This window comes from Solanum lycopersicum, chromosome 2, assembly GCF_036512215.1.
Source record: "Solanum lycopersicum chromosome 2, SLM_r2.1".
NCBI classification, from domain to species: Eukaryota; Viridiplantae; Streptophyta; class Magnoliopsida; order Solanales; family Solanaceae; genus Solanum; species Solanum lycopersicum.
The window spans coordinates 65,740,148-65,763,030 of NC_090801.1; the positions used below are offsets into that span (position 1 = coordinate 65,740,148).

The 22,883-nt window shown below is 30.4% G+C and overlaps 3 protein-coding genes across 3 annotated transcripts; 1 reads left to right on the top strand and 2 right to left on the bottom strand.

Annotated features, from left to right (window-relative positions):
• Window positions 1-431: 431 nt before the first annotated feature.
• On the bottom strand, window positions 432-3,815 carry LOC101250357 (protein KINESIN LIGHT CHAIN-RELATED 2-like). The gene is made up of 3 exons (XM_004232246.5): window positions 3,278-3,815; window positions 992-2,935; window positions 432-892 (listed from the first exon to the last, which is right to left on the bottom strand). The coding sequence occupies exons 2-3, from the start codon at window positions 2,917-2,919 to the stop codon at window positions 670-672; spliced, it is 2,151 nt and encodes a 716-aa protein (XP_004232294.1). The 5' UTR covers window positions 2,920-2,935; window positions 3,278-3,815; the 3' UTR covers window positions 432-669.
• Window positions 3,816-14,941: 11,126 nt separating this feature from the next.
• LOC101251649 (RNA exonuclease 4) lies at window positions 14,942-17,058 on the top strand. The gene is made up of 6 exons (XM_004233654.5): window positions 14,942-15,084; window positions 15,190-15,320; window positions 15,429-15,640; window positions 15,951-16,157; window positions 16,464-16,544; window positions 16,672-17,058. Exons 1-6 carry the CDS (start codon window positions 14,991-14,993, stop codon window positions 16,916-16,918), a joined length of 972 nt encoding a protein of 323 aa, XP_004233702.2. The 5' UTR covers window positions 14,942-14,990; the 3' UTR covers window positions 16,919-17,058.
• Window positions 17,059-18,819: 1,761 nt separating this feature from the next.
• On the bottom strand, window positions 18,820-22,466 carry LOC101250071 (CASP-like protein 4A3). The gene is made up of 3 exons (XM_004232245.5): window positions 21,469-22,466; window positions 21,197-21,332; window positions 18,820-19,226 (listed from the first exon to the last, which is right to left on the bottom strand). The coding sequence occupies exons 1-3, from the start codon at window positions 22,257-22,259 to the stop codon at window positions 19,032-19,034; spliced, it is 1,122 nt and encodes a 373-aa protein (XP_004232293.1). The 5' UTR covers window positions 22,260-22,466; the 3' UTR covers window positions 18,820-19,031.
• Between the last annotated feature and the right edge of the window lie 417 nt (window positions 22,467-22,883).

Sequence of the window (22,883 nt, forward strand, 5' to 3'; positions counted from 1 at the left end):
CCTTGCAAGTTCCTTAAAACTTAAAGAGCTAGATGTGACAACAAAAGGATAGCAAAAGTCCAGCATATTCTATTTACATTCAAGATACAAAAAGACCAAATTGATAAAGAAACATTATCAACTCTGACAATGAAATCTGAAAATTTTAGTCCAACACTAATATATTTACATTCAAGACATGGCAAGAACAAATTGATAGAGAAACTTTATCTATTTTGACAATCAAAATTGAAAACTCAAGTCTACCATTATTCTATTAGCCTTCAAGTTGCACCAAGAACCATCCAGGGTATCAGTGGAATGGACAGTAGTCCTCCACCCTTAGTCGGAGGTCCTAAACCCTAAATGCAGATTAGTTGGGATCAGGGCGCTGAACGCATTGATACAGAAAGAACAAATTGATAAAGAAATGACAACAAAGAAATCGAGAATTTAAGTGTAACGATTATATTAACATTCAAGATACACAAAGAACGAATTGATAGAGAGACTTTATTCTGACAATGAAAATAAAAACTTTACATTCATTTCTAGTACAAACCGTATACCACAAGCAGGAAGAATCTCAATTCCTCATTGCCCAAATAAGACAATTTTATTTTCCTAGTTTGTCTTATCCAAATGTACAAAAAGTTGATGCCCCAACATGACAACAAAGACCTTATTCTTTCATCTTTCTAGTATATCAATCTCTTGATCCTGGAGGAAAATATGAGACATGTTACCAAGAAGTGTTTCCAGGGATCTTGATTTCCTGCTCCTCACTCTCCCTGATTCTCTTAACAACTCAGTTAATCTCCTCTTCTCATCATCCACGTCAGGATTTGCTGTCCCCAGTTTCTCCTCTCTCATTCCGACGACGAATTCTAAGATTTCAATTGCATCATCCGTCCTGCAAACAATTACATTGTTATGATGAAAAAAAGAAAAAAAAAAACAGAAACCAAACATAACATGATATAGTAATATGACAATCGAAGACATCAATTACCTGCCCATAGCATCATAAGTTCCAGCAAGATTGCTATAGATTCCTAATGTATCTGCATGATATGGTCCACATTCAGTCTCTAAAATTATCCTTGCTTCTTCAAATAGGTCCCCAGCCTCATTAATTGCATAAAGTTGTACACATGCAAGTCCCATTTGGTTTAAAGTAATACCAAAAATTGCAGACTTCTTCTCTCCAATTTCTCTGAATTTCGATACTGCAGTTTTCAGGGAATCGTACGAGTCCATATAATCCCCCAGAATATAGTACAAGACCCCAATCTGGGCTTCAATTCCTGCAATAGTGCTCTGTTGTCCTGGTGCATTTCCATACACTTTTATGGCCTTCTGAAGCAACTTGAGCGCCTGATCAGGTTCGTTCATCGACTCATAGATCACAGATACATCGACAAGACCACTTGCAATCTCTTCTGGATGGCTTCCAGGGACGGCCTTAGTATAAATCCGAAGTGCATTTTCACAGTATGATTTGGACTCCCTGAATTTTCCTATCTTGTTATACAAATCAGCCAGACGTACATAGACCGATGCAACTGAAGGATGGTTCTCTCCTTTGGTAGACTTGAACTTAGTAAGAGCTTTTTGGTAAGCACATATAGCCTCATCATACCGTGCCATAGATAAATATGCATCACCAATGTTGCAGTCAATGGACGCTACATCAGCTTCCTGGCCATTAGCTGCCATGGCCATGCCTGCTAAAACATAATGCTCAAGAGCAGCCTCGTAGTCACCCTTCGAATCGTAGATAAGCCCCAAGAGTCTTCTGTCAGCAGCTTCTTCAGGAGAGGCTGATGAATTGTTCTCCTTATGAATGTCAAGTGCCATCTGACAAAGCTTCTCAGCCTCATCAAATTGCATAGCTTGAACATGTGCTTCAGCCACATACCTACAAGTTTCGCCAAATCTCGTGTCTTTCTCTCCAAGAACTTGCCTTTGGATTTCCAGGCCAGCAGTATAGCACAGTATCGAATTCTCCAACTGTCCGAGCATTGCATATGTATCACCTAACTGCATGCACCCTGCAAATTTTGCGAGTGCATGATTTTGTCCCACATCCAAGTCAGGAATTTCAATTGATCGCTCCAACAGCGGAATTGCCTCGTTGTACTTCCCTAATCGACAATGTAACGCTGCTACAACGTGCAAACACATAACAAACTCTAAACTGCTGTTACCCTTTGAAGAACTCTCAAACGATTTCATGGCTCGAAGGGCTAGTTCAAGAGCCTTTTGAACATTTTCCCCGGTTGTTGAAATCATATCCCTGGCTTGTTTAAGTAAATAGGGTCCTAAATATCCTGCCTTAGATGAATCCTCATTTGCATTCGGATTCTTCTCATTCTTCATGGACATAGTTGCATTGAGCTTTTTCAAATTCCCAAATCTCTTCGGAGAAGGCTTTTCATTAAAAGACTTGCTCCTTGATCTTGGTGGCTTGTTAGCTATTGGAGAATCAGTTCGCGAAGGAGAATATTTCTTTCCCTTTGCAGACCAAACAGATTTGGGACTTGCTGGATATGTTTTAATTTTTCCCAACTTCTCATCATTGTGTACTTTATCATGCTCAGAAAGCCCCTTTTTACTATCCAATTCACCAAAATCTCCCCCTGCAAGGTACCTTAACTCAGAGTCAATTCTCGATTCCTCACCATACGATAGAAAGCTCCTTCTCGAAGGAGAATAGTCGGAGCTCTGCATTTCATACACATTATTGTATAGTTGTTCAATTGAAGTATCAACACCCCCATTTATATCCAGATCAATCGACTCTGTTTCGCGACTATGTGTACTCAACGGACTCCTCGGAGACCCCTGATCGAAAATTTCTCTATGAGGTAGAAAATGGCCATTAGGTTCTTTCTGATTTCCATCAACAATTGATCCATCCATGGCAAATTCCGGCATTGAGTCTCTGTTTCTTCTACAGACAGAAGGGAAAATTAATTAATATTTTCTTCCTCCAGAGTAACAGAGCAATAAATTAAAAGATTAAACCGCACACGAAGCATTAAATAATATTTCAAAGTGCAATATTTAAATAGGGAATTAAATTTATAACTCTGCATTTACTTGTTAATTACTCCTTTCCCCTGTTTCAAACGTAAGAATGTTCAAAAGGATTTCCAGATCATATCCACATTCCTTCAATATACTCTTCATAAATTAATTACATTTTGATAAACAAACATAAAAATTTCGATGTCTACAACATTGTTTTGGACAATGAAGCATGAAGAATAAAGAATTAATAAAAATCGCGTACCTCGAATTCCCTTAATCTTTGTGAGGAAAATGCAGAGAAAAACTTGAGAAACAAAGAATAGCAATGTTACTGTTATATATGGAATTAACGTGTTTATGAGTATATAATATAAAATTTATTGGTCGATGATGATGGTGGTTACAGAACAAGTAGGTACAGAAGAATTTAAGAAATTTTGATAATGAGAATTAAGATAGAATGTTGAGATTGAAAAAAAGTGGGGTTACAGAGAGGTTGGAACGTAGAAGCAAGAAGATGACTTATCATCTGCCAAAACTTTTCCCCTTCAACCGCCCAATTCCCTTTTCTTATTTACACCCTTTTCTTCTCTCTCTTCTTATGTATCCTTCTTATTTTTGGAGATTTTTAAAAAATATTTTCCAACTTATGCTTCGCTGTGACTTTGTCATACATGGCACCATTAACGGTTTCTCAACGCCATCGATTTCATGCGCACACTCTTATACGCGCAATAGATATTGCGCAAAAATATTTATACAATCAGTTAGGTTTTAACTTTTGATGTCAGTGATTTCATATTCGAATAAAAAAGATTTTGCATATATATTAAAATATAAATTATTATTTTATTTATCAATTTATGTGAATATTTTTCATTTTTAGAAAATTATTGTATATTTATATATTATGTTAAATAATAAATCAGTATATTTATGAGGTATATTAAAAAGTTAATTTACTTGACTCATAAAATTTAAAGATTTATCGTATAAATTGGTACTGGCATTTTATTATCCTGCGTATAAAAGGAGAATTATTGCCCACAAGTTAATCAAATGTGTTTACACAGCCTGTCACGTGTCACCTTCAATGGTAACGTATTACGTGGCATCAGATAAGTGGTCCCGTTAACTCTACGATGGAAATAGGGACCAGTATCAATTTTTTTCTGATATGGCGGCCTCTTAATTCTAAAGCCCATTTGTTCTGTTTATTTTTCGTTTTTGAAGAATTTATGAATTTATTTCAAACAAAACAAACTTTTCAATGACAAACGTGTTTTGGGAGAAGAAAGAAAAATAACAACTGTTTTAAAGGAATTTATTAAAAATTCGCAAAGCCAATAATATTAGTTAATAATTTTTAGAAACAGTTTTTGTTATTTCCGTCTCTTCTTTCTTCTCTTATCTATTTCTTTTTTTTAAAAAAAAATAAATTGTTGGGCAGATTTTATAGTAAGGATTGATTTTTACCAGTGTGTGGACAATGATATGACCAACGTTACAATATTGTGTAAAGACAATTCGATTGAATATCGATTTTTAAATTTTCTTATCTTTATATTTTTTATTTTTGTAAAAAAAAAAAGAAATTGTTATAAAATCAAGCTTATAAGAATATAATCAGAAGAAGATAAAAGAAGTAGATAGAAGAAAATAAATTTTCTTCATATTCAAGTGTATACAATGGTGAATTATATATTTATTTATAGTATTGAGAATCATAATCAAAGATCACCTTGGAATTATACATAGTTATCATCAAGATTCATATCACCTTAAAATCTTATCACATTGGAAACACTAATACATGAATCCAATTAATTGTTGGATAACTCTAATAAATCATCCACATAACACAATAAATTTATAACAGAAACTACTATTTTCCCTGAAAATCTAAAATTCAATGAATAAATATTTTTTCTTTTGTTTTTTTTAACTTTCACAGATAACACAAATATAATTTTTTTTTGCATTATTTTATTTTAATTATGGATCACATGCCATATCTTGTAGTGTCAACTTACACATGAATGCATCAAAATGTACCTAGGAAGTTGATCTGTACCTTGATTTATTCTTCTATAAACAAACTTTTAAATAATTAACTTGATTTTATAATGTATCTTTTTCTCTAAAAAGAGCTGGCAATTCCCATTTTTTAATTATTATTTTTTATCTTCCAAGCAACTAATACACAAAAATTAAGATAAATTATTAAATTAGTATGAACATCGAAAGTAGATAAATTCAATTCTATGTAGTCAACCAATCAGAAGAATTAGTGTAACCATAAGAATGGCTAGACAGTCATGTACCGACCAAAAGGGTCTTCAATAATAACTATAAAATGTTGACAATGTCAAAATATTGCAAGTTCAATGAATCAGAAATTTTTATTATTGTTTTTCTATTTAAATTCATGCTATTTTCTTAGGGTTAAATAAACAAAAATCTTAAATATATGGTCACGGAGTATATTATATCTTTATACAAAGGGACCATCTTTTTTCTTTTTAAGTCTTATATACCTGAAATTGAGGAAATGATTGAAAACTATAGCAATTTTCTTTGTAGTTTTCAGAATTAATTAACATCATAGATTATACAGAAATGACAAAAGTAGTTCAGTGGAATATCATTAGTCACACGGACACATTTTGAAAAATAATATATTTGGTCCTCACAAACTATCGTCGTCATTGGACAAATTTAATCATTAATCATTAAACTAAAAACTATTGGTTATAATATATAAAGATATTCTTTTTATGTCTCTATTTTTTTTTTTTGGTATAATCAGACCATATTTTGAAGGTATAACCTCTTGCTGGGTGGGTGGTGAAGCTTATGGACCTACACTTACTATTCCAAATACAAAGCACACAAATAAATTAACATATACCCTTGAATATTAATTTAAGTTGAATAATTGTATGTGACAAAACACATCTTGAAAAAAATACATAAAAGATAGTACTATAGTCTATATGAATGTAACCATAAACTTTGGTCGAATATCTCATTTTAAGACCGTTGTTTAATAAATTATCAATCTGTTTATTTTCTCGTAAAATTTTCTAAAATACGATCTAGGTAGCATATTGAAAAAATTATGACAAAGTACATCACAGTCTCACATTGTATAGGCATAAAAATATATGCAAATCAATAGTCAAAAAATTTGTGAATTTATATATAAAATTAAGAAATATATAAATAAAAATTTGACAAATATTTAATTTTAAATAATAAGTTTTAAATTTTTCTTTTTTACTATTTTCTTAAATATTATGTTAGAGATATAATAAGTCATTTAAGTCTAATAATAATGAAAAACTTTTAGCATTCAAGTTTTTCGGCGTTGGATGTAAGTAAGCTAGGTTACTAGTAGCTAGCAGCGATATAGGGCCAAATACAACCCATGTAAAACGCATATTTTCTAGATCTAAAATTTGGCCTATTCTTCTCATGTCCTATGCTCGTTTATGATTATTAATCAATAAGTTAGTGATCCGTTTAAGTTTATTTATTCACTAGTAAAATTATTTGTCTTTTGCGTGAAAATTTAATATTATAAAATATATAAAATTTATTAACTATTAAAATTAAAACACTATATTATCCTATATAAAAGATTATAATGTAAAGAAAAATGAAAATTATTATATCTTATTATTTATCCTTAATAACATAAGCATAAAGTAATAATTGTAAAAATACATATCAGGATTTATAACATAAGCAATGGTGTCACTAAATCATTCAACCTAAGTAACTGCAAAGAAGAAGAAGAAGAGGAAGAAGAGGCTCAGAATTTTTTCGTTATTTTAAAATGAAAGGAAATCCATCTATTTATAGACAACAAATAGTATTGTGAACAAATATTTATTGGGTCTTACCGAAAGTTGCAACCCTTCAAAAGGTTACAACCATTCATAAAAGTCGCAGCTCTCCATAAAAGTTATAATTTTTCATAAAAATCACAACTCTTTATTAAAGTCGCAATTTTTTTTATATAAAAGTCACATTTTTTTTATGAAAGGAAAATGCTATTTTTTAAAATAAATAAATTAAAAGTGAATTTTAATTTGTGATGATGCTACGTAGACGGGCCAAATGTTCTCTTTTATATATATATATATATATATAAAGTTGATTTTTCTTAATTTATCCAAATGAACTTATTATTTAGTTCTTAATTTATTTTTATTAGTAATTATAGTCATTTTTCAATGAATTACTATTAAATCTAAAAAAAAATTATCTTAAGACTGTAATTTGAAATTTTATAGAGAAAATTGTTGAAGTCCATCAGATCACATATTTATTAAAATTATAATCCCACTTTGATAGTTATATATTAGAATTATATTATTATAAATTTGTGTCCACCTCTTAAATTAATTATCTGTGAGAAATAATTTTATGAGCAACTAGGGCATGTTTTGACATTTTTTAATGGCCAAGTTAATGGGCCCAGAAATTGATTGTAAATGATGGAAGAATGATCTTCGCCTAATTAAGTGGAATATATATATATATTCTAAAAAAGATTATTATATATGAAATGAGACAATTCTGAAAGGACAAATCGATGTCCTTTGTGAACTTGCTTTTGTTGGTGCCCCGGCCCTGTATCTTTTTCAATTATTATTAAATATGAGTAATAAATATATATATAATTATAAATCATTTTATTAAAAAAAAATTAAAAAAAGGAAATAGTATGCCACTGAAAGCTTAACTTACATAGCTTTTTGAGAAAAAATCATATCCATTTGTGAGAAGCCAATTTTAGGCTCAAAACTGGGCTTGTGACCCATCGTCTTAATTGGGCCTTCATACATAACTTACCAAGAAGGGGGCCAGGGATGTAAAAGAAGCCCGGAATATTTTCAAAAAGGAAAAAACTCAAATATGTCATCGAATTTTTAGAAAAAAATTTATTTGTATCATCCGTTAAAAATTTGATTCATTTATGTCATTATTGTCAAAGAAAAGACTTATCCATGCCCTTTTTTGAAACTTGGGTTTTGCCAAACCATTTGTACACACCAAACGAGGTTTAACACTTTTCTATTGGTGTTTTTGAATCAAATATACACTTTTCTATGAGTTAAATTTTTAACGGATGATATAAATAAGTCTTTTCTAATAGTTCGATGGTAGATTTGAGCTTTTTCCCTTTTTAAAATAGCAATATTTGACATTTATTAAAAATGTCATTATTTTAGTTTGTTAAGAAATTAGTTATGTATTTATTATTATTTTGAAAAGAATACAAATAATTAATAATAGAATAATGGAACAAAAAAATTTAAGAAAATTAATTTTATAAAATACAATTAATTAATAACATAATGGAGAGATGAGTATTGATGACATAAAAATATTCAATTAAAAATAATAATAATAATCATATAAAATAAATATTGTAAAGTCAAAACGATCATAATTTAAAAGTATTAAATCATGTTAAAATAAGTTTAATAAGTATTAGTTACATTACTAAGTATATGAGAAAAAATAAAATTAGATTATGTATTTTAATTACCTAAGCCAATGTAAAACTAAATAACAAATATTCAATATTATTGTCATTTTTAAAATTGAATTGATTTTTTTTGTATTAATTTTTAATTTTGATTTTGATCTAACTATTATTATAATTATCAATATCTATGAACTATAATATTTATTGGACCATTTCGAATTTTAAGTTTTAAACTTGAAGTAATATATTAAAAGATAAAACTATGAAATAATATAAGAAATATTTTAAAATTATATCAAAGTAAAAACTTTTATGTATAAAATAAATTTTAAAATAAAATATATAATGTTGGATTGGTTTGGTCTGGGGTTATTTTTTTTTTAGTTAAAATCAAACCAACCCAAATATAGATACGATTTTTTTCTAATATCAAACCAAGTTAAATCACAAGTCAATTTTTTTTTTAAATTAACTTAATTTACGATTTAATTCAATTTTCGATCAGATTTTGCGGCACCACAACTTCTGAAAGCTTAGTCAAACTTTGGCTTCTTTTTTTACCATACTATTTATGTGGTGCCATTATATTCTCCTTTTTGAATTTCTTAAAATATTTCTGAAAAAAGTTCAACCAGTTGGTTGGATAAAAAGACAAACGAATAATTAATGTATCAATGGCACTGAAAATTGAAATAGCAAGGCCGATGCTATATTAGCTCCATGTTCATGCCCACGTTATTTTCAATCTGCATTCCATGCATGCATGAATTAACGTCGTTTACTTAGGTATAATTACGTTTTTCCCAGTTATAATAATCGATTAATTGATCAATCGAGCTCTATATATATATATGTATATACTTATAAGTTTGATGAACTCATAACTTTCTATATTATAACAAATCGTTTGAATCTGTTTAAATATTAAATTATTAATACAGAACTCATTTTATTGCAAAAAAAAATAAATCAACTACTAGTAAGTATTAATTATGTTTGGTTCGACGATGTCATGTAATTGAGACGAAGGAAATAAATTTATATATATATATATATATATATATATATGTATATATATTCTACGATTCACAAATATCATAATCATAATTAAGTTAACTAATTTTAGAACTCTCCAAATTTGATAATAATTACAGTATATTCCATACAAAATTTAATAGTTATTAATATTATTAATTTCATCTTATATTTTTGTATTTAAATATTAAATTGTATGATATTTAAGGTGAGAGTCAACTAAACAATTTTCTGCACTAGTAAACTATGTTTTTGAAATATTATACTATGTTGAGTAACAAAACAAAAGGTAAAAGATTATCACACTACAATAAAAATGACCATTAGCGACATTTAATTTTTAATTGCTGCTAAAATTCTTTATATATGTTCCTAAAGCCTTTAGCGATATTGGTTCTAATAACACTTAACTAATGCTGGTAAAGACGTTAACACACTTTATAGTGTCAATATTTAATACCGCTAAAAATTGGTTTTGTTGTAGTGAAAGTTGAAAAAAATCATAAAATGAAAGAACATAAAATAAAATAAAAATTAAAAATGTAAAGACAAAAGGTTGTTAGAATTAGACGTGAATAATCAAAATTATTCCAAAGGAGAAAATGTGGCTATTGTGTTTGAAAGGAAAAATATACTCTGGTTTATAAAAATATTCTTTTATCTTTTTCTTTTTGTGAAATAAAAGAAAATGCAAATGTTTTTTAAGATTATTTTATTTATCTCATTAAATATAAACGTACCCTTTTACAATTTTAATATTTTAGATATAAATATATAAGATGAAATAATGATATTAATAAATATCAAATTTTGTATGAGATATATTCTAATTCCAATCAAAATTTGGATAATACTTTTTTAAAATTAGTTGACTTAACTATGATTACAGTATTTGTTAATATAATATAATCTTGACCTTTACACTTTTAAGTAAAACACATGCCTCTCATCTAGACATACACTTAACGAAATAGAGAAAAAGGGTAATGAAACGAAGCCGGATCCACAACTATCATATATTTACAACCTGGAAATAAGGCTTGAGGATCATACCGTTTAAGGGACTATCCATCAATATCCAAAATTAAATTCCCTATCTACATCCACATATACATGTAGTACACTTTAATTGTTATTTTTTCTCTTTGACCTTTTTTTTTTTTTTTAATATATAAGGTCTAAAGAATCTTATACGTTCAAACTTTGTGATAAACACTCATCTTTTGCTGTTGGAGCTTTGGCTCATTTCATGAGAAAAAAGAGTTGAGAAAGTTTCATTCCTACTCTGTGGCTTTTAGTTTCTTGTACTTTTTGACTGTCAAAAAATTAAAGATTAAAAAGGCTCCTTCGAATATTCATATTCTTTATTCACCTTACCTTTTGCTGCTTTCTTATTAACCCAATTAGATGATCTACGTTTTGCTGTATTTAATTTGTTTTGCATGCATGGCACACATATGGATATATAGTTAAGGCTTAAGTCATCGGCGGTCCCTTAAAGTTGTCTACATAATTTACTTACACACCTTAACTAAGACTAGTACCAATTAAATAACTTTACCTATATAAAAACCGTTCTTATTAGATATTTTTTGATAATCATAAAAAAATGTGAAGAGTATGTGATACACTTGTGGTGACGTGGCAAAATGAATAATTAAAAAATAACATTTGATATTGGACCCTGAAAATTATAAAAAAACACACATTTAATATCTAATTTTTTAAAAAATAAAAATAAAAATAAAAATGTCAACCTATTCTACCCCACCTTACCTCACCCCAACCCAACCCCCTTTCATCTTCATCTTCATCTTTTTCCCCAAAACACATTCTTTCTCAAATTACAAAATCTTATTCTTTTCCAATAACTTCAAGATTATTTTTTTAAAAAAAAATATATATATATATATATATATATATATATTTATTTATTTATTTATTTCATACTAAGAGTAAAGATGAAAGAAAATTTTGTTGGTGGTTATTCAACTCTACATCGATGACATTGATAGCTCCAAAATTATTTCTTTCAAATTTTTTGATATCATTTTTGATAAATTTAATGAACACATATGAATTTGAGTAAAAATCTTTGTTCGAAAATTGTGATAAATAAATATCGGCTAACTTTTTTTATACATAAAAAATCATTTATCTTCTTTCATCTTCTTCATATTTGTTCCTTATTTTTATGAGATTTGAAATATATCATACAAAGACTTTCTTTCAAATTAGAATCTTCATAGTTGATTTCATTTATCTTCATATTTGGAAGATATAAATTTTTTGTATATAAAAAAAAAGAAAAAAATAATGTTGGAGCTAAAATAAAGAAAGTTTTGTAAACTAAATTATGAAGAAGATGATAGGTAGGGAGTGGAGTGCTTTCCTTTTTGGAAAAAAAGTGTAAATAAAAGAAGAAAAATATTTTTTAAGTTAATTATAATGCCAAGTGTCAATAAAAGAATAAAAAAATATTAAAAAAATAAAAAAGACACTGTTTTAAGTCTTTTCACGCGCTTCAGGAAAGTGCAATACACATTTTTTGCCATATCAGCATTTTGTGTCCAATAAGTACATGTTTTGAACAATTTAGGTGTTCAATAGGTACAAATCTTAGTTGAGGTGTCTAAGTGATTATGCGGACAACTTTGAGGGTCGGTCGATGACTTAAGCCTATAGTTAATATACAGTCGTCGTTCTAATTGTTTTCCTACTTTCTTTTTTACTTTATTTCAAAAAAATATCTTTTTCCTTTTTTAAAAACTTTTTAGTTTTAACTTTTCACATGTTTAAAACCACAAAATTAAAAAACAATTATTACATTTTAATATATTTTTTGTTGGTGTAATATACCACAAATACAATAAATTGCCATTGAAATAAAATAAACAAAAATAAATAAACAAATTTTTAGGTTGAGACACAGATATCTAGATCTCTTTAGAGAGATACAAGCCTACTGCGGCATAATTTACACCGATCCAATAAAATATCTCTTTGACTTGTTCCCTCCATGACACAACAACCCAACAACGTCCTACAACTCCGAATTAGTTGAAGAGTGCAAGACTCCACAAAAGAACACCTTCAACATATAATTACTCATTTATCAACTCTCTCTTCTACACACTAAACTATTATTCCACCCTTCTCATCTTTCTTGGGATACTTCGCTAAGGAAGAAACACCACTATTTATGGGTGAATAAGTCTTCTCCATATAATAGAAGGAGGGATGGTAATATGCGTAGATAAATGTGATAAACGTTAGATATATTTATCACCTTTCCAGGTTCCCCATCGATCGCACCCTAGGAGAGTGCAAATGGCAAGTTAATTAATGGACATATGAGTTATAAAATATTAACGACCATTTTTACTATAATTTATCCACTAATATATGCCCTTAATATTTGACCTTTTCATTTCAAGAAAAAAAAATTCTCGATATACGTTTAAAATCACAAAATTAATAGATATTAGTGTGACGATTGATTTGTTCATTAAATGTAAAATTAGATTTATGAGAATGGATGAATGAAATGGTCCAAAATTAGTGAACCTTGGAATAAATTGAAATATTCTTTGAATGGGACTCAATCATATTGGTATCACAAAATACGAATGTGTTTGGGGAAAAAAGAAAGGGAGTTTTGGTCAAAGATAGTATCTTTGAAGAACAAATATCCATGTCCAAGACTCAATGCAACACTTTTTAAAATATTCTAAACAGATTTTTGGATGCACTACCAAGTTGCAGTAAAATTGCTGATCATTATATTTCTATGCGGTGATTAATTAGGAAAAAAGTTAGTATGGTATGGAATGTGACTATTTATGTATTATTTTTTGCGTAATTTATATTATTGTTGGGTATGTTTCAAAAATTGATGGAAAATAAAGGGAAAGAGAGAAACTTAAAAAGTTGAGCTTGAAGAGTTGAGAAATTGAAAAATTCTGTTTTGCTTTAATAAAAAAGCATTTGTCCCTCATCGGTGGTGAAAAGAAAAATAGGAGAGTTTAAATAGAGAAACACTCCTATTAATTGTTAAAGGGTTGGAAAGAGGGACCCCTTTTTTGGACAAAGTTTGTTTTAATTATTTAATTATTTATTTAATTAATTAATTTCATTAAATGTTTTCAATTAATTAGTTGATAACCGAAACGTTTTCAGTTATTTAGTTGAAATTAATCGAATCAACTTTTTAGTTGATTAACCCGACTTGACTCGGATCCGCACGCGACTTGTTTGATTTAAAAAACTTTTCCGTTTTATTTAAATTTCCCGACGTTTTTGGAAATGACTATAAATGCCATTCACTCTTCAAAATTTTCTTACGATTTTTTCTGATCCCTTCTTCTTCTTCTACACAATAATTACTTCGTGTATTTTACTGTTGTTGAGTGATTCGCTGACACCAGAATTTTCGATATCTATACTCTGGTGATTGAGATTATTTTATCCTAGAAGGTCATATTCCAAATCAAACCTCGAATACTAGAGGGAAATTCAGTAGACTTGATATTTTTCTGTTTAAATTTTTCAGATTCTGTTACATTACAAAATTTATTTTTTCTTAATTAATTTTGTTCATCTCAAGTACTGATTTAATAAACTTTGATTACTTCGTATTTTTGCAAAATTTCATTTGAATCAGTAATTTTATTTTTTTAACACAAATTGACAATATATATAAAATAAGTTATTCATGTTTTTTCAATCAAAACAAGAAATATATATTCTAGTAGACCAAGAGTGGACCGGACCGAAACATTTGGTTTAACACAAATGTTTTATTTTGACTTTTCTCTTTGTGACATAGTATGAATCATACAAATCGACTTAAAAATCTTAATAGCTAAATTGATTGATTATTTGAACTTCCACTTTGTCCCCGCGTTGTAATTCCTTTTCTTACCCCTACTTTTTTTAACATAATTTGCTGAACACCAATAGATGGAATACTTTCAAAAGGATTTCATGTTTCAAAGACTTGTATAAATAGGAGGAGACCTTCAGACTTGTTGCTCAGATATCTTTTCTCTCAACTACACAACACTCTTGCATCATCTACCACTAATTTAACTGCTATAATGGATTATAGAAATGAGTCTTCCGATACTCTCAGGTAATCTATTCATTTCATTTACGCAAATATTTCATTTTTTTACGTCAACATTTAGATTCGGGTCTAATGTTTGATCAAACACAGAAATAGTCATCAAACATTAACTTTTGAACCATATATATTATCTAACAAAAAATTGAAAATTGTAAGAATTTTTTTTAAGAGAATTGCGAGAGAAATTTAAAAAAAAAATGAATTATTTACTAGCTAAACAATTTATTGATGGGAGTACGTACGTAGTACAGGAACAAGTGTGCAGCGTGCTATAGGCAGTTCAACAAAAAGGAACATCTTGTGGAACACATGAGGACATCTTATCATTCAGTTCATGAGCCCATGTGTGGTGTTTGCAAAAAACACTGCCGCTCTTTTGAATCTTTAAGGGAGCATCTAATTGGTATGCTAGCTACACTTACCCAAAAAAAGCATCCTTTTTTTTCGAGTTTAAGTTATATATATCGTCACGTTCAATTTTTTTTATTTGGTCACTAATGTACCGCAGGGCCACTTCCAAAGGCAGAATGTGAAAGAATTTTCAAGGAACGAGGATGTGATATTTGTTTGTCAATCCTTGGCAATCGAACTTCTCTACGGGCTCATAGAGAATCATGCCTCTCACGTCCTAATAATAACGTAAGCAATCAATTCATCCAAAAAAAAAATTAAAATTATTAGAGTAGAATAGGAAAAATCTATGCAAGTACTGATACCATGTTAGATTGTGTGACTGTCTTATTGCAGGGTTTATTGTATCGCATGGCTAATTTGGGGATTCAAGATGAACTAAGAATTGATAACAGCAGAGGAAGAGTGGTTGCTCTTGCTTGTAAAATGGTTGGTGGTGGAAGTGATGGATCTTTAGATCTTTGTGCTAGGGTTTGTCTCATTGATGAACATGAAAGAATCCTCTTTCATTCATATATCAAACCAAACATTCCTGTCACTAACTACAGGTGATCCATTTCAATTAATAATGTAAAAAAAAATCTTAACACAATTAATAAATTTCAACTAATTTGTTATAACATTTTTATTTAGTTACTACGTTATTAAACGGAGTAACAATATACTTATTGTTCTAAAGTTAATTTACTACATAAAATTTAAACTCAAATATTAAAGCACGTTCTCTTATTTTTGGTCTTTTTGCGGCCCATTCCATGACAAGAACAACAAGGATGTGTCATGATAGTGTATAATTTTTCTTATATTGACGATGTATATTAACTTAAACTCTGACGAGATAAATATATATGTTTATAGGTATGAAATGACGGGTATAAGACCAGAATATTTGAGGGATGCAATGCCTTTAAAAAATGTGTCAAGAAAAATTCAAGAATTTCTTTGCAATGGGGAACCTATTTGGCAAATCCGTTCTAAAGGTGGAAGGTCTAGGATTCTTGTTGGCCATGGTTTGGATCATGATCTTAAATGTTTGGAGATGGATTATCCAGCAATAAAGATGAGGTAAATTAATAATTATTTCATCAATTATATAATTTAAAAATACTTTACTGCTATATAGAAAAAACATGAAATTAACTCCTACTCATTACTATTTTATATATTACAATCAAATGTCTTTGGTAATCTAGTTTACAAAGTACATACACAGTAGCGTATATTTTATACTAAAATATACATATACTTATTCATTTGATATACATACCGTATACATTAACATATATAGCCAAAGTATATAAATAGTGTATATTTCGACCATATTTACGTGAGTTAATTCCCTTCTAACATTTTATTTTATTTTTTGTAAAGGGATACTGCAAAATACCCACCACTTATGAAAACAAGCAAGCTCAGTAACTCCCTCAAGTACTTGACCAGAGCTTACCTCGGGTAATTTATACATTAAATAGTGCATATATAAAACTTTATCCTTAATAATATTATTAATGTAATTTGTTGTTTTTATAAAAAAATAAAATAAATATGAATGGACAATAATAAGGGAAATTGTGTGTAGGTATGATATTCAAAGTGGAGTACAAGATCCGTATGAAGACTGTGTGGCCACAATGAAACTCTACATGAGAATGAAATTATCACAATTTCACAAAAAAGAGAATTATCCTCTTGCTACTGATCCACAAAATAAAAATAACTTTGCATCTTGGAGGCAAAATGAGCTTGAGAGGATGACTCCTGACCAACTATTGGATATTTCAAGGTCTGATTATTATTGTTGGTGTTTGGACTCACAAGATTATTAATATATAGAAGATCATGATAACGACGACGCATGGTCTTATATAAAATAATAATACTCAATGTGTTATGGATTCTTATTAGTAGATATCGATGATTCAAATAGTATTCATGAAAAAAAAATTTAGTATCTTTGAGTGCATACTTGCTATTGTAAGATTGATATAATATAGTTACATTTGAAATAAAATGAATTTAATTAGTTGCAAATTTTTTTATCAAGAACAGATGAATGCCTGACCAAGTCACTTATTCATTTCAAATATAGCTATTTGATGATAGGAATTTGAAATGACATCAAATGTTTATAGCTATTTTCTTAACCGCAAAAACTTTAAACTATTACAAATTTACAAATATACGAAATTATTTTTGAACGAATATTTGTATGTATTCAACAAGTATTGAATTTATTTCTGACGGAGTTTTTTCTTTTTTTGTGTGTGTGAGATGTTTAGTGAGGTTTTTATGGCAAACATTTGCTCTTATAAAAATTGTTGACAATAGTTTTTATCTTTTCAAGTTTGTGAGTTTGATGTTTGGTTGTTGAAATTACAAGGCCAACAGTGGCGACCTAACAATTTTTTTTTAAAAAGAAAATTAACATTGAGCTTGCTTACCTAATACCTCAAACTTAAAAAGATAAAATTTGTATATTACGCGGGCATAATAAATTTTGTTTTTACTATGTCTAAAGTTAATCCTAAAATGGTTAAGGTGATAAAGATTGTACACTTCGACTGTAGCTCAAATAGGATTTTCAGAATCGACTGTATGTGCACTTTCCCATGTTATATTACCATTAATTATATTTTGGGTAAAATTGTATTAGAATTAATTAGTAGCCTTAAAAGTGGATATTGTCAAAATCACAATGGATTTGGCGCCTCCTGATATGATCCATTTTCGGGTTCAACAAGGATCTGAACCACACTTTTTTGCTATTGGCCCAAGTCCACACACACCCCTTTTTCCTTTTCATGTTATTATTCGGTTCAATTTTTGTTGTGATTTATGGAGTCTTTAGAGGATGATTTAAAGATTATTTTGAGCAGACTAAAATTTATGAGAAAACATTAGCACCACAACCTACAATTTTATAAGCTATTATAAATATTAGACCAGAATTTGATATGATATTAAAATACTTTTCAATTTTCAAATTAAAATAAGGAGTTACCTGTTCATACTGACTCATCACTCTATGTCATTAGATATATGTTAACGCAAGAAGGGCCGATCTGAATCTAGTGGTCGGTCCAGATAGATAAATTTTCCAGTGACCATATTTGCACGACATTTCAGAATAGGGGCAACATCTAACAGTGACTTGTGACAAAACGGACGGTTGCGTAAATCAGCCTTACAGTTTTTTATTCATTATGCCGAATTGTGAAGTAGCTTCACACGCCAAGAGGAGATTATTGCTCAGATGATAAGCACCCTCTATTAAGTGTGACAGAGTTAAGGTTTTCAATTGAAGGGTTTAAAATCTAAAATAAAATAGATAATAATCGAAAAGGATTCGACATCTACTATATATATCTAAAACGTTAACCATATATAAATTATCAGATTTTTCAAAGGGAGTTCAGATATATCCCTCATTGTAAGGTTGCTCTACCACTGCCTCTAACTCCAACCTTGATGTCGTGGATTTGAGTCAAGGAAGAAAAAGTAAAAAAAGTAGAAATTCTTAGAAAGGGATATTTTTAACCCAATAGGTGGATGAGAGATATATTTTAACCTTTTCGAATAGTTTAAGATATTTTTGGCCTTTTCTCGAAAAAAAAATACCTTGACACCATTCTCAACTGGGCATGGGTCTACGAATTCCCAAGGCCTTCGAAAAACCAGATGAAACGTATGGCTTATCAATTCAACAAGCGGATAACTTGTCCAGGAGTTCATCGAATCTGGTAATTCTCATAATTAGATATCTCACTAACAAGACACATATATAATATCATCCTAAAGCTTTGTTCAAGGAGCATTACAACATAATTAACTCAAGAAACCTTAGTTTCACCTGAACAACCTGCAACTGATTTTTCACATCATACAATTATGTCAAACTTTAAAGGATGAGAAACAAATAGACTCAAACATGGACCGTTACTACGTTGATCTGGAATTGCATAGTACATAGCCAGATATGAGTGAGCTGAAGGCCAAAGCCGCAAATGAAAGGAAGGACAATGCTACAGAGGCGCTTGCCATATCAGGAAATTTGTCCTTGCCCCAATTGGACTGCCAATCATCAATGCGAGTGGCAGCAGAAGATGATGCTGATATCAGAAGATATGTTACCACCTGTCATTTAGAAAAAATACTAATCTTTTAACAGAAATTACGAGTATCAATACAAGCTCTCCACACGTTTAGGCATGAAATCAGTAGTCGCCTACAGTTTCTGGTCTAGTCACCAAGAAAATGAAGCTCCATATGGACCATGTAACCAGCTTGGCTAAACAAGTATAAAGTGTGCTCTGGTTCTTTATTCAACCTTGGAAAAAATTATATTACCTGTAGATATGACCTAAAATTGTTTATTTAGTTTCATTAAAAACTTAGTCATGTCCCCTAAAATGTGTATATTTCATATCAGCTTTAAAGCAACAGCTAATTATCAATCAACAGAAAAATTGTCTCTGCTGCTAAGTATGAGATTATACAAAATTAATTACAACCCGATAAGTTTATGTAGTTGGGTCTCAAAAGGACCCTTGCTGGTATATCCTTGGGATCTCTCTCCTGGAACCACTTGGTGAGGGGACTTTGCTGGATGGAGACAGTAAGGTTGTACATAAATGCAATAACTTTCACGAAGGAAAAGGAACTTCACACAGAGAATTGCGAACAGACTGATATCTGCTAGCTACAACTAAACTATGCTTTCTTCAAAGCCCATTTCATGACTGATTCACAAACATCTGAGTCCATCTTAATATATAAAAAATAATCTATGTAACACTTTATATAAAACTGTGATAGTCTATTGCTTCTTTTTGAAGATCAAAATAATTATATCTGCATGCATTGCTTTTGTGAATACAAAGGTGCTGGAAAGTTTATCAAACCATAATTCATAAGCAAGTAACCTTCTTAACTGTAAAATATTGGTTCTTCGAATTAAATTAGCTAAACCTGAAGTATACATCAAGTACCAATAAATAAACTAGCTATTTGTAAGCAAATTGGACAAAACGTAATGGAAATATAGAAAATTGCCAAAGGACCTCACCAGGAAAACCAACAAAAGAAACAACATTTCACTTGAATTCGTATCTCAGTAAGTTAAAACCTTTTAAGAACTATTTAGCACCCAAGAGAACTATCAAATCCACAAAGGTGTATCCAACGGGAAAAGGTGTTCTGAAGGTTTACAAACTATCATCTGCCATATCCTCTTTGCAATCTCTATTGCACTTGATTTTTTTACTTTCTATCTTCCATACAGATTCAGCTAGCCATTAGGAGAGTTCTAGTCATTTTAGCCTTTTGGAATTTAGAGGATACACAAAACAAAGCCTATTGGGAAATGCTTATATGTACAAGATAGCCATGGAAGGAACCTAATCACAGGAATCAGTCTGCTAGGGCAGAGTATGCAAACGAGCTTAGTAACACTTAATTCAGGAAAGACAGGTATTAATGTAATCATATATCTATTTGTTTGATTTTTAGTAAGGGCTCAATATTGGGTTAATGGAGAAACATATCCTCAAGATAAATGTAAAAAAAGGAACTTGTGCTTATGGAAGGCATATATAGCTGAGGGTAAGTAATATTTTGGGCTCAAAAGGAGCATGCCACAAAAAAGGTAATTCTACAGTTGGGATGGTCCTGATAGTATTTTCCAGCCAATGAAAGCAATTAATAGGCACCTAGATGATCATAAAGGAAAAATTCCTCCAACCTTGAAGGAATATTTTGGAGTGAATTCTATGACAAATAAACATTTTTATGGGGTATATGATTCCTCTCCATCCCCTTTTCTGTTCATTTTACTTGAGAGCTAGATAGCTACAACAGTCTTCACCAGGCTAGTACAAAATCATCACCACCATCAAACGATTTTTTCCTCTCAATCAAAGGGCTTAATATCATACTTAATAAGCCAGATTTCACTACCCCCAAAAGAGAAGAAGTCAGAAGTTCTAAAAGTTTAAAACAATTATGGAACCTAACCATGAAATATGCATGTATAAAGATAATAAATCTTATATTTATTATTTTGCTATAAACAACATGTATTAGTGTAATTGGATGAACCAACTTGCCTGATCTAGGGCAAAATCAAACATGTAGCGCAAATGATGTTGCACGATGTTCTTGCCGGTGGCAGATTGGTAGGCTAAATCGAATGCCTGAGCTGCTGAATACACAAATCCAATGACATTCACTGACATACAGTACCTGCAACGTTATTCACCTACCAATATTATCATTCATAACTATACCTGCCTAACACATTTATTCATTGCTCTGAAAGAGTGAAACTTAATGCGCTGCAGAATTAATTCAGTCAATGTAAAGAGAACAAGTGACAAACCTGAACTCCTTGTAACGTTCAAAAGAATCCAGAGCCCAACCCTTATTCCTATCAGCTGCCATAACAGAAAATGAAACCAAACAAGACAAAAACCCAAAAATCCTAAAACCTAAACCCGCTTTCTTTACCATTGCATCCCTCCTCACTTTTCTTAAAATCGACAACTGTGGCTTTCCTCTCTGCCGACGGTTGCCGCTGTCTTCACCTTCCTTAATACTAGCTGTACCATCTCCGACAAACAGATCCGCTTTCACCAAAGCCAGTGGCTCCTCCTTGATAAACTTCTTCACCACCGCTTCCGGTATTGGAGGTTTTTCCGGCGGACTCCCCGTCGGAGCTGCAGAAGGCTTAGTATCCTCCATATTTAAGGACTCATGAGGAAGAGAAATTTGATCAGAGGAAATTGACGACCTCGGCGGAGATTCCACCGGCGGTGAAGATACTTTAGTAGCTGTAGAATCTCTATTAACAGTAGCAGTAGTAGAATCAATCTTACTAACTTTATGTTCTCCACACTTACTAAAATCATCTGAATCGGAGGAAATTGATGACCTCGGCTGAGATTGCGCCTTAGTAGAATCGCCATTGACGGTAGAGGGATTAGTAGCTTTATCTGTTTGGAACTTAGTGGAATGATCAGAATCGGAGCCGCTATGAAAACGAGCTGGGGAGGAGAAAGTAATAGCTTTCTCAGGTTCAGAATCAGTAGAATCTGATTCAGAGAGGGAGAGATGCTGCTGTTCATTCTCCATAGCCGTTTGCAGAGTCTGCTTGGTATGATTCAATTCCATGAAGAAGAAACAGAACACTGCTGCTACAAAAATGGGATTGGGTGTATGAAAATGGAGTGAAACGGAAAATAGAATAATGAATGGAAGTTGAAAGATGAGGTCTCTGCGATAATGATAGTTTTGGCGGTTTCCACTTTCGTCTTCCACGTCTGAATTTGTGAAAGCTCTATATTTAGGACTACTACTAAATACGAGTACAGTATTCCAAAAAAAATGAAAACTGTGATCTAAAAATTTAAATAAATTATAACGTTTTTGTGGTTTTAAGTAAATAAATATTTTAAAAATTAAATTGTTATTAAATATAAAATTATATAAAAAAAAATTTAACGAAACAAAAAGAAAGATGAGTCATATGCCATTTATCCTAATTTTCCAGACAAAATTATAGGAGTACCTTTTTTTTTTTTTCAAAACGAAATTATACTGAGAAATCAAGAAAATAGAGAAAAAGGTATTTAGAAACGGTACAAAGGTATACCCAAAGCATCCTTCATTAATTAGTACTAAAAGATTATGAGTTGACATATTAACTTGTCACTATGATTCCTCGAGGTATTGAACAATTATTATGCAATACCTCCCGGTGTAATTATAGAACCTTAGTAGATTATCAAAGAAAAG

Bases quoted from the DNA above. Each gene is read 5' to 3' on its own strand.
- LOC101250357 (XM_004232246.5), bottom strand. From the start codon at position 2,919: ATGCCGGAATTTGCCATGGATGGATCAATTGTTGATGGAAATCAGAAA. The intron at 893-991 runs GTAATTGATGTC...AATTGTTTGCAG, and splicing joins ACTTATGATGCTATGGGCAG to GACGGATGATGCAATTGAAA.
- LOC101251649 (XM_004233654.5), top strand. From the start codon at position 14,991: ATGAGGACATCTTATCATTCAGTTCATGAGCCCATGTGTGGTGTTTGC. The intron at 15,085-15,189 runs GTATGCTAGCTA...AATGTACCGCAG, and splicing joins TTTAAGGGAGCATCTAATTG to GGCCACTTCCAAAGGCAGAA. The intron at 15,641-15,950 runs GTGATCCATTTC...ATATGTTTATAG, and splicing joins ATTCCTGTCACTAACTACAG to GTATGAAATGACGGGTATAA.
- LOC101250071 (XM_004232245.5), bottom strand. From the start codon at position 22,259: ATGGAATTGAATCATACCAAGCAGACTCTGCAAACGGCTATGGAGAAT. The intron at 21,333-21,468 runs GTTTGTCACTTG...ATAACGTTGCAG, and splicing joins GAACGTTACAAGGAGTTCAG to GTACTGTATGTCAGTGAATG. The intron at 19,227-21,196 runs GCAAGTTGGTTC...TCTAAATGACAG, and splicing joins TTGATTTTGCCCTAGATCAG to GTGGTAACATATCTTCTGAT.